Source organism: Helianthus annuus, chromosome 9, assembly GCF_002127325.2.
Source record: "Helianthus annuus cultivar XRQ/B chromosome 9, HanXRQr2.0-SUNRISE, whole genome shotgun sequence".
NCBI classification, from domain to species: domain Eukaryota; kingdom Viridiplantae; phylum Streptophyta; class Magnoliopsida; order Asterales; family Asteraceae; genus Helianthus; species Helianthus annuus.
In genome coordinates, this window is record NC_035441.2 from 90,227,811 (window position 1) to 90,241,375 (window position 13,565).

The 13,565-nt window shown below is 34.2% G+C and overlaps 1 protein-coding gene across 1 annotated transcript; it reads right to left on the reverse strand.

The window, feature by feature from the left end:
- Positions 1 to 703: 703 nt before the first annotated feature.
- On the reverse strand, positions 704 to 9,849 carry LOC110877696 (phenylalanine ammonia-lyase). Its single transcript, XM_022125889.2, has 4 exons — positions 9,408 to 9,849; positions 1,960 to 2,891; positions 1,611 to 1,825; positions 704 to 1,523 (listed from the first exon to the last, which is right to left on the reverse strand). The coding sequence occupies exons 1-4, from the start codon at positions 9,764 to 9,766 to the stop codon at positions 921 to 923; spliced, it is 2,109 nt and encodes a 702-aa protein (XP_021981581.1). The 5' UTR covers positions 9,767 to 9,849; the 3' UTR covers positions 704 to 920.
- Between the last annotated feature and the right edge of the window lie 3,716 nt (positions 9,850 to 13,565).

Consider the following 13,565-nt stretch of genomic DNA (forward strand, 5'->3'; position numbering starts at 1 on the left):
TATAGCAAAAGCATAGTCGTTCTAAAGATAAAAAAACGTCCGTTTTTATGGTGCAATTTTTATAAAAAAAAAATAATGTCGTATGAAAGAGTTATTAACGTTTTAAAAACGGAGGGAAATGAAGAAGAGAAAAACTATTGCATTTGATGGACTAGAATACCCATAAACAAACCCAAAAACCTATGCCTCTATTTTTTTTTGTTCAATTTCACTCATTTAATTTTAGTCTTTTATTTTAACTCTAGTTGACAGAATTGCTTCCTAACATCTCTACCAAAACAATCTTCGTATTATATCGTGACAATATAACAATTTCAAATATAAAACTGGCAAAAGAAATATTATTCTTTCAACAAGTCCGGACGTAGCAGATCTTAAAGATGGACCGGGTTGCCCGGTCCTAATATTCACGTATTCTTCATCTACTAATTTTGTTTATCTTCCCTAAAATTTTAGTTTAGTTTTTCATCTTTTGTTACTAAATATAAATCCCGATTAATTAAAGTTGTATTTATTTGTGTTAATAAATTTAAATCTTGATTAGTTCAAGTTATTTTACTTGTTTTAAGTGATTTTTAACCCAAAAAAAAATTGAGTCAAAATCCTTTTACAATGTTTCTACTTAATGACTTTTCTATTTAAGATTTGAGAGATGTTGATGAAAAACGAAACCAAAAGGTGCCTCCAAAAGTCGTTCAACAAATTTCGATAGTTAATACAACAATTTGATAATAAAAACCAAAATAAAAACTTTATATTACAATTTGATCATCCAACAAATTTAAATATACAAGATCGACAAGGTATGTATCCAGTTACAAACCTTTAATAAATCCAGTTACAAACCTTAAAAAAAGTGTGGTTTTATGTAACTTACATGACACATAAATAAATCATAACCCAAATGTATCAACTTTCACTTATGAGATAGGAAGGGGAGTCCCTTCCCACATCTTCAAGCAATCTAGCAAAGGATCAATCAATTTTCCAGCACATATTGCTGAGAAAACCCGATCAAACTCCTCCCCAGGTGACACCGTCTTCTCTCCGGTCAAATAACCGGTTCCAAGCTCTGTCCTCACGAACTTGTACAATGGGTAGGATCTACATTCCTCAATCCTGTTCAATATGCCCAATTTCCCACTTTCGTGATCGAGTCGAGTGTTTTCGACTTCTTTTGGCAAAAGGGTATGTAGTTCTTCCTCGAACACAACGATCTTTTGGAAGATCGATGTGTTAGAATCCATTTCGGCTTCATTGTTTGCGAGTGCATGGTTAACTATGATTTGCCTTAGCTTTTGCATGAGAGGGTATGTTGCACTGCATGGGTCGTCAATGTAAGAAAACACATGTTCACGGTCTACAACTTTGAGCAAATCCTGCTCACAAAACCGAGACGGGTGAAGCTCGCTGTTGGAACCCGTGGTTAGGACTTTCTTAGCCACTTGGCTAACCACTTTCTTAACCGTGGACTTTAGGTTTTCCTCCAAGTGCCTTAAGTCGACTGCTTGGCAGAGTGCTACCTGTTGAATAATCAAAACCTTGTAAGGTATTATGTAATGTTGATCAACTATTTATAGGAGTACAATAATATAGTCTACTAACAATACCATGTAAGTTGATGACATTAGCTTTAGAATCTCAACGACCTCAGCTGTTTTTCGTGAAGAAATCAACCCTAACGAGTTCACGTCTTGGTTATGTTGCTCGGCACTTTGGACATGATTGGTCACTGGGTTAGCCAGGAACTGGAGTTCTGAGCAGTAGGCCGCCATGGCGATTTCAGCCCCTTTGAACCCGTAATCTAGACTAGGGTTTCGACCACCTGGTATTAACGATAATATATTAGTTAAAAGATATGACTTAATAAGGTTTCCTTTATAACTATCGTCATTGAATATTGTAAATAGTAGATCAATAATATACCATATTTTATGTGGTTTTCACTATTCTACATACCTGACAGATTTGACGGCAACCCATTGTTGTAAAAGTCATTTACTAGCTCAGAAAATTGAGCAAACATGAGCTTCCCGATGGAAGCGATGGCTAACCGAGTGTTATCCATCGACATGCCTATCGGGGTGCCCTGAAAGTTCCCTCCATGAAGCGCTATGTTTCTCGAAACATCAATCAATGGGTTATCATTAACCGAATTAATCTCCCTTTCAATCGACTTCGTCGAGGTACGAATCACTTCGATAAGCGGACCGAGCCATTGCGGCGACGTACGAAGCGCATACCGATCTTGCTTCGGCTTTTGTAGCGGATCAAGTTCATGTATCTTCTTAGCCTCTTTCACATATGAACTACCATCCAAAATATGTTCCATGATAGCAGCAGCCTCAATCTGGCCAGGGTGGTGCTTCAATTTATGTGTCAAATGATCAGTAAACTCCGGTTTTCCTTGCATTACTTCAGCGAAAACCGCAGATATGACCTCGGACAAGACCGCAAGAATGTTGGCTTCAAAAAGAACTACTGAAGCCAATCCAGATCCAACTGCGGTCCCATTAACTAAGGCAAGTCCTTCTTTAGGTTGTAGCTGGAAAAAACCAGTGGTGATCCCCGCGTGTTGAAACGCGGTGGTGGCGTTGAGCATTTCTCCGGTTGGGCCAACGGCTTTCGAGTTAGGGCGGCCAGTTAAGATTCCGGCAATGTATGAGAGTGGGACAAGGTCGCCAGAGGCAGTTATGGTACCCCGAAGGGGGAGGCATGGGGTGATGTTGTGGTTGAGAAAGGATGTGATGGCTTCCAGGATTTCGAATCGGATGCCAGAATAGCCTTGGAGGAGGGTGTTGATTCGGACCAACATGGAGGCTCTTGTGGTGGTTTGTGGCAACTTGTGGTCAGATTCTGTTCCAGTGCCAAAGATTCCGGCATTCAAGAATCTGAATGGTTTGATTAAAAACAATTATGTGTTACAAAATATGGAAATATTTAATCCGTACAAGGGTGTAAACGAGTCTAACAAGTAAGGTTGAGTTGGAGATGAAATTAAAGGATTTAGCTTTGATTAACATGTTTATTCTAGGGTTTGCATACTTGCACACCCATTTGCCTATTTGCACACCCAATGGGACCCATATATATGCCTCGTACAAGCCTGTACAGGGCGTATAACCGCCTTTTTTAATTTCCAAGAGAATCTCTGATTGTGTCATATCATGTCCCATACCCTTCGTATAGACCTATACATGGCGTATAGGAAAAAAACAATTTTACCCCTGGTTTGGGGCTTATACGTAGCCCTAACCAGGGGTAAATGGGTATTTTTCCCCTCGTATAGGCCTATATGGGGCGTATATAAATGTTTTTTTTATAGTTCTATAAAATATTTATAGCTTTAGCAAAGTTCTATAATAAGTACTTTAAAAAACATTGTTATGTATCATGTTATATAGTATAGTATTGTATAAGTCTCGTATAGGTCTTGTATAGGCCTCGTATGAGCCTATGGATGTAGTATCGTATCATATCATATAGTGTAGTATAAGTCTTGTATAGGCCTATAGGTGTAGTACGGTATCATATCTTGTCGTATAGTGTAGGATCATATCGTATAGGTGTAGTATAGGTGCCTATAGGTGTATTACAGTATAATATGTTATAGCATCATATAGTTGTAGTATAGGTCCCGTATAGACCTATAGGTGTAGTATAGTATCATATCCAATCGTATTGTATAGTTTAGTATCGTATCGTATCGTATAGGTGTAGTATAGGTCCCGTATATGCCTATAGGTGTATTATAGTATAGTATACTACATCATATCGTATATTTGTAGTATAGGTCTCGTATGGCCTATAGATGTAGTATAGGTCTCATATACGACTATAGGTATAGTTTAGGTCCCGTATAGGCCTATAGGCTTATACAAGACCATTAGGGGACCTATACGAGACTTATACTACACTATACTACAACACCTGTATAGGCCTATAGGTGTAGTATAGGACTATAGGTGTCGTTTAGGTCCCGTATAGGCCTATAGGACTATACAAGACCTATAGGGGACCTATACGAGACTTATACTACTCTATATGACACAATACTAAACTATATGATACAATACAATATGATACTATACGATAAGATATGATATTATACTACACCTATAGGTCTATACGAGACTTATACTACACTATACGATACGATATTACATACATAGGACTATACGAGACCTATATTATACTATACGATACTTAATAATGTTTTTTATTTATCATTTTTAAAAAATATTTATTATAAAATTTTGCTAAAAGGACAAATATTGTATAAAAATTTTTGTAAAAAAAACTTATATACGTCACGTATAGGCTTATAAGAGGCGTATACGAAGGGCAAAAATGACTATTTCACTCCTGGTTTTGGCTGCGTATATCCCCCAAACCAGGGATAAAATGTTTTTTTTTAAACCAAACTTGCCCCTTGTATACGCTTCATACATGCCTATATGGGACGTATAGAAAAAAAAGACCATTTTACCCTTAGTTTTTGGGCTATACACAACCCAATAGGGGTAAAATGTTTTTTTTTTTTAACAATTTTGTACAATATTTATCATTTTAGCAAAGTTCTATAATAAGTAATTTTTTTACAAAAAAAATAATAATAAAAAACATTGTTAAACATCGTATCGTCGCCTATAGGTCCCGTATAGGCCTATGAATGTAGTATCGTATCATATAGCGTAGTAGGGGTGTGCATGAGTCAATTTGGTTTGATTTTTACCATTAACCATAACCATAATCGCTAACTTCGGTTATGGATTTTCTTAACCATAACCATAATAGGACTCCGATCGTGGCTAATCAGTTATGAAGTCGGTTTTGGTATTAACCATAAACTTTAACTTATTCAAACTAACTTTTCGAGTAAAGTTAAAAAAATATACGCTGATGGGCCTACAAAATAAGAATGAAACCCACCATGTTGGATTTAGATTGGACCTTTTTTATAAGATAACCAAGACTATATTTTTTTGATTAAAAAACTGATGTGAGATCCATTTTAATAAAGTAATTATATAGTTATTTTCATACAAAAGATTCATATGATCATAACACATCAGTTGTTCATCAAAATTAAAGACATCTACATCACTATCATTTTGTTACTAAAATACTTTTATACTAGTAAAATACCTCTACATGGTTAGTGTAAAACATAAATCTTTTATATAGAATTATAGACTTAACATTGTTCGGTTCGGTTTTGGTTATATCGGTTAATCAAAGCTTCATAACTATAACTATAACCGATTGGTCGGTTAACTAAAGTTTCATAATCATAACCATCAGTTATGTTGATTATCAGTTAAAATCAGTTTGGTTATATCGGCTATGATTCGGTTATCGGTTATGGAGGTTAATTTACTCACCCCTATAGTGTAGTATAAGTCTCGTATATGCCCATAGGTTTAGTATAGTATCGTATTGTATTGTATATTATCGTATAATGTAGTATCATATAGATGTAGTATAGGTCTTGTATATGCCTATAGGTGTATTATAGTATAGTATACTATACTAAAGCATTGTATAGTTGTAGCATAGGTCCCGTATAAGCCTATAGGTGTAATATAATATCATATCCTATCGTATCGTATCGTATAGGTGTAGTTTAGGTCCTGTATATGCCTATAGGTGTATTATAGTAGGGGGGATATTCCACGGTCCTCCCAACCGCCGAGGTGATCCCACCTCGCAAACCGCCACCCAGCAAGCCTGAGTCTGGGGGTAAATCCGCTACCGTAGGGGCATTGGGAACGAGCAAGACTCGAACCCGCCACCTCCGGGTTAGAATGCGGGCTGGTGGCCATTGGGCTGACACCCAATGGTTTATTATACTATAGTGTACTATACTATTATAGTATAGTACACTATAATATATCGTTGTAATATTGGTCCCGTATAGGCCTATAAGTGTAGTATAAGTCCCGTACAGACCTATAGGTGTAGTATAGGTCCCATATAGGCCTATATGTGTAGTTTAGGTCCCTATAGGCCTATAGGTGTTGTATAGGTCTCGTATATGCATATAGGTGTAGTATCGTATCATATCATATAGTGTAGTGTAGCTTAAGTCTCGTATAGGCATATATGTGTAATATCGTATAATATATGTCTATACGGGAGCTATGTTACACATACATGCTTATACAAGGCCAATATGGGATTTACACATCACCACACCACACCACACCTATACGAGACTTAAGTTATACTATGCTATATGAAACTACATCGATGGTCCTCTATAGGACCAATACCATACGACCGAATACTATACGATACTACACCTATAGGCCTATACAGGACCTATACTACACTATACGATACGATATCACACTTATAGGCTTATATGAGGCCAATAAAAGACCTATGCTACACCTATACAATACGATAGGTGGTATCGTATAAAAATGATTTGTATTGTATAAAAATGTTTGTAAAAATACTTATTTTTTATTTATTTAAAAAAGAAAACTTCTTTTTTTTATCAAACTTTGTTAAAAAGATTAATATTGTATAAAATGTTTTGTAAAAAATCATTCCTTGTATACACCCAATATAGGCTTATAGTAGGAGTCTTACACGAGACCTATACGAGGGTCCTACACGCGGCCTATAAGAGCAGCTATACGAGAACTGACACCAGTCAGACACTGAGTTTGATGCAACCCTATACGTCTCGTACAAACCTGTATGAGACGTATATAAACTCTAAAGTGTACAAATAGACAACTTAGGTGTGCCAATAATCAGAGCCTTATTCTTTTGAGATGAAAAGTCAAGCTCAAGCTTGACTCGTAAGGCTCTTATGCTCGAGTGGGCATTCTAATTTTTTCGAGCCATGTTCTTTGTTTTTAGAAAAACCTCTTGGCTTTTGTTTTAATGTTGTGAAACTATTTTATACAAGTTAAAGTTGTTTAAAATATGTAAGAAGTGAAGGAAGCTTTGTTTTCCTTGTTTGTTAAGAATGATGTTTAGTTATAAAATGTAAATTTTTTTATGATTTTATAATAGTAGAGTAATTATTGTAGGGTAACTTTAATTACTCTACAATTTTGTTGATTAATTATAATTACTCTACAAATTTTTTTTTGTTGGATTCTGGGACTACAATATGTGCTTAATAAGATGGGACAAAAATTTCGAAAAAAACATCTTTCCTTCACTTCTCACGTTAATGGTATTTTGTATGTTAAGACCCATTTGTACAATAACTTAACCTATGATAATAATAAGGAAAAAATATACTAAATAATAATCTCGTTTTATAATTATTCAGTTTATTGTAAATTGAAACTAATAATCACTAAATAATAATTAATTTTTAGATATTTAACTTCATTTAAAAAAAATCACAATGCTGAAATTAGTGGTTATTTCATATATAAATAAGGGACCTTAATTAGCATTTAAAAAAAGTTGATTAGTTGAACTTTTCACTATTTATATAAAAGCTAACAACTAATTTTCTTACAAATTCTTATATCTTATTTTTAAAATATTTTATTATAGAAATTAGACGTGTTAATATTTTATTATAAGAAATTAGACATCTCAACTGAACACAAAATATGATTATAAAATCCCAATTGATCTGAAATAATTTATTCACACGATTACAAATTCCAACGTTTATGCAAGAAAACGTCAACATACCACAAACAAATTCCATTTGGGATATGTTATAATTTTTTTTTTAACGGCAAATTTTGGATACAAATTCCATTTGGGATATGTTACAATTTGCTGGCAAAGATATCACCTGTTTTTTTTTTTTTTTTTTTTTTTTTTTTTTTTTTTTTCTAATGTATCCTAAAACCTATTATTTATTTTCAATAAATGTAATATCTGAGTTCTAATTTTTGTATCTTATATCGAGATAGATTTTTTTGGGGTTAATGGATTTTATCACACCTAACTATTGACTATTTGTCGATGTCACCCCCAATTATCACTTTGACGCCCGCCACCCCCAACTTAACACTTAGTGTGTTATGTCACCACATCGTTAACTGATCACTAACTTTAGATCTTGGTAATATACTTTTGGGGGTGTCATAGGGATCTTAGGAAGGTTTTAGGGATCTTAGGATACCTTAAAAGTATAGTAACAAGATCAAAAGTTAGTGATTACTTAACGGCGTGGTGACAGAACACACTAAGTGTTAAGTTTGGGTGACGGGCGTCAAAGTGATAGTTGAGGGTGACAACGTAGTTGGGAATGATAAAATCCAATAACTCATTTTTTTTTCTAATTTCTAAATGTGATATCTGATATGATCATAGATGGAATGCAAAATATGATTATGAAATTAATTACAAATTTATAACACAAACTGTGTTAATTATTTATTGGAATACCAACATACAATACAAAAATAAAAGATTGAAAGTTTAAAATTTATTTAAAATTTATATATGGAGTAATGATTCAATTTGCAACTTAAATGAACTATTTAGATCATTGTATTATCATATTATTGATATTTTCATACTTTCAGATTCATATCAAATCACTTTCATCCCCGAAACAAAATAAGAATTCTTGTAAATACGATTAATTAAAATAGATATTAGAGTGAATTGCAAGTTTTGTCCTTTATCTTTAGGCCATTTTGCAAGTTTTGTCCTTTATGTTTAAATTTGACGAGTTTTGTCCTTTATGTTTAAAAATCAAGCACGTTTTACCCCTTTGGGCCTTAAAAATCAAGCACGTTTTGTCCTTTATGTTTAAAAATCAAGCACGTTTTGTCCTTTATATTTAAAAATTCAAGCACGTTTTGTCCTTAAAAATCAAGCACGTTTTGCCCCAAAGGGTAAAACGTGCTTGATTTTCAAACATAAAGGACAAAACTCGTCAAATTTAAATATAAAGGACAAAACTTGCAAAATGACCTAAAAATAAAGGACAAAACTTGCAATTCACTCTAGATATTATATAAAAGACGACAGCAAGGTTTTAGTTAACCAAGTCCACCAACTTCAAGAGAAAGAGTCTTGTGAGAACATCCCACCAACTAATATTAGTTCTTTAATATTTCGTTTAATATAAACATTTGAGATAGAGTTTTTTTATATATAAATTCTAAATGTGATATCTGATATGATCATATCGAATGAAAATATGTTTATGAAATTAAACAAATTAGTGGTGTTAATTATTTATCGCAAAAATAACATACGATAAAAAATCACAATTATTGAAAACTTAAAAATATAGAAATGGACTAGTGATCCAATTTTCAATTTAACTAAACTATGTATTACAACCATCTTTGTTTTCCCCCTTTACCCTATATCTGATCAAACATCACGTAAAAATGTGATGTAGTTTACGTGATGTTATTACTTAAAAACGGGTTTTTGTATTATGATATATACACACATACCTAATGAGCTCTTGTTGAAGAGCTCCCCCTTCTTGGGTTCTCCTATGAGAGGTAGCACCAAAACCCGTAGTGACACCGTAAGTATCACCACCTTTCATCATGCTATCCATCACCCAATCACTACTCGCGGTCACTCCAGCCCGAGCAGACTCCGACAACTCCACCATAACCTCAGTGGCATTCTTGGTGGCGACCGCTGCTACTTGAGCAATAGTCAGCGTTTCGCCACCTAGTTTAACCACTGGATTTCGATACTGCTCCACCATTTTCTTAACCTCATCAAGGTGGCTCCCGGTTAGCGACATCGCAGCAACACCCCAGTTCAATGGATCCTCCTTGGCAGCCTCCATTTTGCTCATTTATTTTGTTGAAAAAAAGATTGTTTGCTCAAATATTTTGCTGAAAAAAAGAGTGTTTTTTTGATGAGAAATTAAAAGAATTATGGGAGATGAAGGTGTTTAAATAGAAGTACATTTGGTATTAATATGTTCGGCTGGTCGATGAGTTTGTTGGAAAAAGTTGGTGGCCGTGCGATTGGCCATTGAAATCAACGGCGAGATTTCTGCCACGTTGGCCGTTGCAATGCAAGCAAGAAAATATATTGAGTAGATTGACGGCACAAAGTAGTACTTATTTTCAAAATTTATTTATCAAGGGAGAATATTATGAGCCGATTAATAATTTTTCTAAATTTAGTTTCATTAGTTTCTGATTTTAGAGTAAATTGTCAAAATTGTCTCTAAGAATTGAGTATATTTGTCATTTTCATCCAAAACAACTTTTATGTACCATATAGTCCTTCACGTTGGGCTTTTCTTTTTTGTAATTTTCATCCAAATGTCTGACCTTTTTTTTTGCCAAAATCGTCCCTGAGATTTGAGATATTTTTGCCATTTTCATCCAAATATTTGATAGAAAAATAAAGCAAATTAATGTTTTAATGAAATGACAAAAAATCTCAAAAGTGAAAAACTATATTGTAAAAAAGTTGTTTTGGATGAAAATAACAAATATGCCCAAACATCAGGGACGATTTTGGCAATTTACTCCTGATTTTATATAAATAAATAAATTCATTGGGTTTTATTTTACATGCAACTGACCAAGTCAAGAGTATTTAATATTATTTGTTTAGAAAAGCTTATCCATTCTTAAGAATACAGGTCTTCTATTCGTACTACATTTTTATCAGGCTATGTATATCGCCTTACATTTTTTTTTTTCCTACGACACTCTCACATAAACACAGACTTTCGCTAACTTGTTTTCATCTTTATTTGTGGTTTCTTAATAATTTTTGGTATAATCCACGTAAATAATACCTTCTTAATAATTTTTGTGTCAAGTTCATAAATAAATAATTAAAACTAAATTCAAGACGCATGTTGTTAAATAACCTATCTCCTAAAAAGACTCGTGCAGAAAACTGAAACAATAGAAAAACATGAAAGCGTGAACTTCGTCGTAAGAAAAGGAAAGAGTAAATGGATGTTGTGGTGGTTGGTGAGATAGAGAGTTGGCCTACGAAATCACAACATTACCCACCCTTCTTCAATGTTTTTCAATCTAAAGTAAACATATCATTCTCATGGCCTCGTCTACTATCATTTTCCCACCAAACTTTAAGTAGGTTTGAGAGTTGGTGAGAGGGATATCGACTATTCACAAGATGTGCAACTATATATATTTATATATGAAGATAAGATATGATAATACATTATCTAGTAAATCGTACAAGTTTTGTCTTTTATGTTTGTCCCAAATTTTAGGCGCTATCCTTTACCTTTAAAATTGATGAGTTTTGTCCTTAACGTTTCAAAATCATGCACGTTATGTCCTTTAGACCTAATCCAGTTAGTTTTTTATGTGAAATCAGATCATGTGCTAGGCACATGAGGGTATAATTGTCTTTTCACCCTATTAATTAAAAAACACTTAAAAAAATTAAATACACACTCATCTCTTTCTCTCTCTGATCTTTCTCAATAACCAAACACAAATCTTCCATCTTTCTTCAACCTTCAAACCATGAATCCCCCAAACGATAACCAACAACAACAAATCCTCCTTGACATCCACAACCCCTTACAATTCACCATCGTTCTCTCCCACTCCGACACCACCACAAACCTTAACCCTAATTCTCCCCCTTCAAACCCTAGCAACGTCAACCACTTACTCACCCTCGGCATCCCCCGTAAACAACGTCGCGGCAGCCCCTCTTCTACTCAGGTATACAATCTCCCCAATTCATTCAACAATTTTGAAAAAAAAAAACCCTAACCCTAGATCTAACCAATCTGCACCCTTAGATGTATCCGATGAGATTATAGTAATCAATAAAGAAGCAACTTCAGAAGTGTTAATCGCTTTAACTGCTGGTTTCCCAGTTGATGTTCTTACAGAAGAAGAAATTGATGCAGGGGTTGTTTCAGTTGTTGGTGGGATTGAACAGGTGAATTATATACTAATTCGGAATCATATTATTACTAAATGGCGGGAAAATGTGTTGAATTGTGTTACTAAAGAGATGTTTCTTAATGTTGTGCCTTCACATTTTGTTGAGTTGTTGGATTCTGCCTGTTTTGGTGGTGGCGGCAGGTTATGGAAAGAGAGACAGAGTGTGTGTGGGTATGTTTAAGAGAGAAATTGCAGGATAGATAGGTATGTTTTATTTGTTTTCTAAAAATTATTTATAAATTAGGATGTGAAAAGACAATGCTACCCTCATGTGCAGTGCACATGACATAACTTCACTGCAAAATATCACTGGGTTTGCTTTAAAGGACATAACGTGCAGTATTTCGAAACATTAAGGACAAAACTCATCAATTTTAAAGGTAAAGGACAACGCCTGAAATTTGGGACAAACATAAAGGACAAAACTTGTAATTTACTCTATATTATCCTTAGTGTTGTCATATGTAAAGACATTCAAATAACATATCTTTAGGTACAAGTTTTAGAAATATTGGACTGTTTTCAGGAATATTGGATTTTAATAATCTTAACTATTCGTCGTTCCCAATTTTAAAAATAACCACTGGCAGTCCTAACTTTTAACATATTGGCCTCCAATGGACCCTGACTAATAGAACCCTAACGCCATTAGTCTCTGGTCGCCGGAAAACTCAACATTTTCATCCCAAACTTTTTTGTAACCTTATTATGGACCTTTGGGAACTTTTTTTAGTAAAAGCCCCAATTATTAAAGTCGCCGGAAAACTCCTTTTTCGATGGAAAACTTTTTTTTTTTGCCGGAAAACTCAATTTTTTGGCCGGAAAACTCAACATTTTCGTCCTAAACCTCTTTGTAACCTTAGATGGGACCTTTAGAAACTTTTTCCGGACAAAAATGGTTTTCCGGCGACCGGAGACTAACGGCGTTAGGGTTCTGTTAGTCAGGGTCCATTGGTGGCCAATATGTCAATAGTTATGACTGCTAGTGGTTATTTTTGAAGTTGAGATTGTTGGTGGCCAACGACGAATAGTTGTGATATTAAAATCCAATATTCCTAAGAAAATTGTACTAAATTTTGGTGAGACTAACCAGGGCGAGGCGTTGTTTTTAGTAGATTAGGGTTTTCTATTTAGAAGGGGATGGTGACGCAATTTGTTGCTCGTCTACCTGCTATCCATATGTAATTTACCCTGATGATTGGAATGAAAAAATCCTAGATAACTGAATACCTTATTGGATTTTAGGATGTTTACGACTCTTTAGGATATGGCAGATGTACGTAAATAACGGTGTTACGTGGTACCAGAAAAAACATTTATTTTGTTAAATGTATTCTAGTGACGTATGTTTTCATACGCTGACACCATCTATTTCGTATAATGATATGGTAAACTCAAAAGAATGAAAGGCATGGTGACTTTTAAGTTGTTTAGGCTTTTGGCATGAGTTTAATTGGGTTGATTATGTGATTATCATTTGTATTTCTTGATTTTAAAACGCGTATTATTATAAACTTTAGTTAATTTCGATAACCCAACTGAACCAGAAAAAAATCTAATGGACATTTGAAAATCACAACTTGATGATATCACTAAAGAAAAGGTTCCTAATGAAGTAGATTCTGCTAAAAGAATTAAGGGGGGCGCTTGGTTTGCTCAATGATTTGGAATTGGAATTGGAATTTGTATAGGAATTAG

Coding starts and splice junctions, on each gene's coding strand:
- LOC110877696 (XM_022125889.2), bottom strand. CDS start 9,766: ATGAGCAAAATGGAGGCTGCCAAGGAGGATCCATTGAACTGGGGTGTT. Junction 2,892..9,407: donor CTTCAACAAGAGCTCATTAG/GTATGTGTGTAT, acceptor CAAACCATTCAG/ATTCTTGAATGCCGGAATCT. Junction 1,826..1,959: donor GTTGCCGTCAAATCTGTCAG/GTATGTAGAATA, acceptor CGTTAATACCAG/GTGGTCGAAACCCTAGTCTA.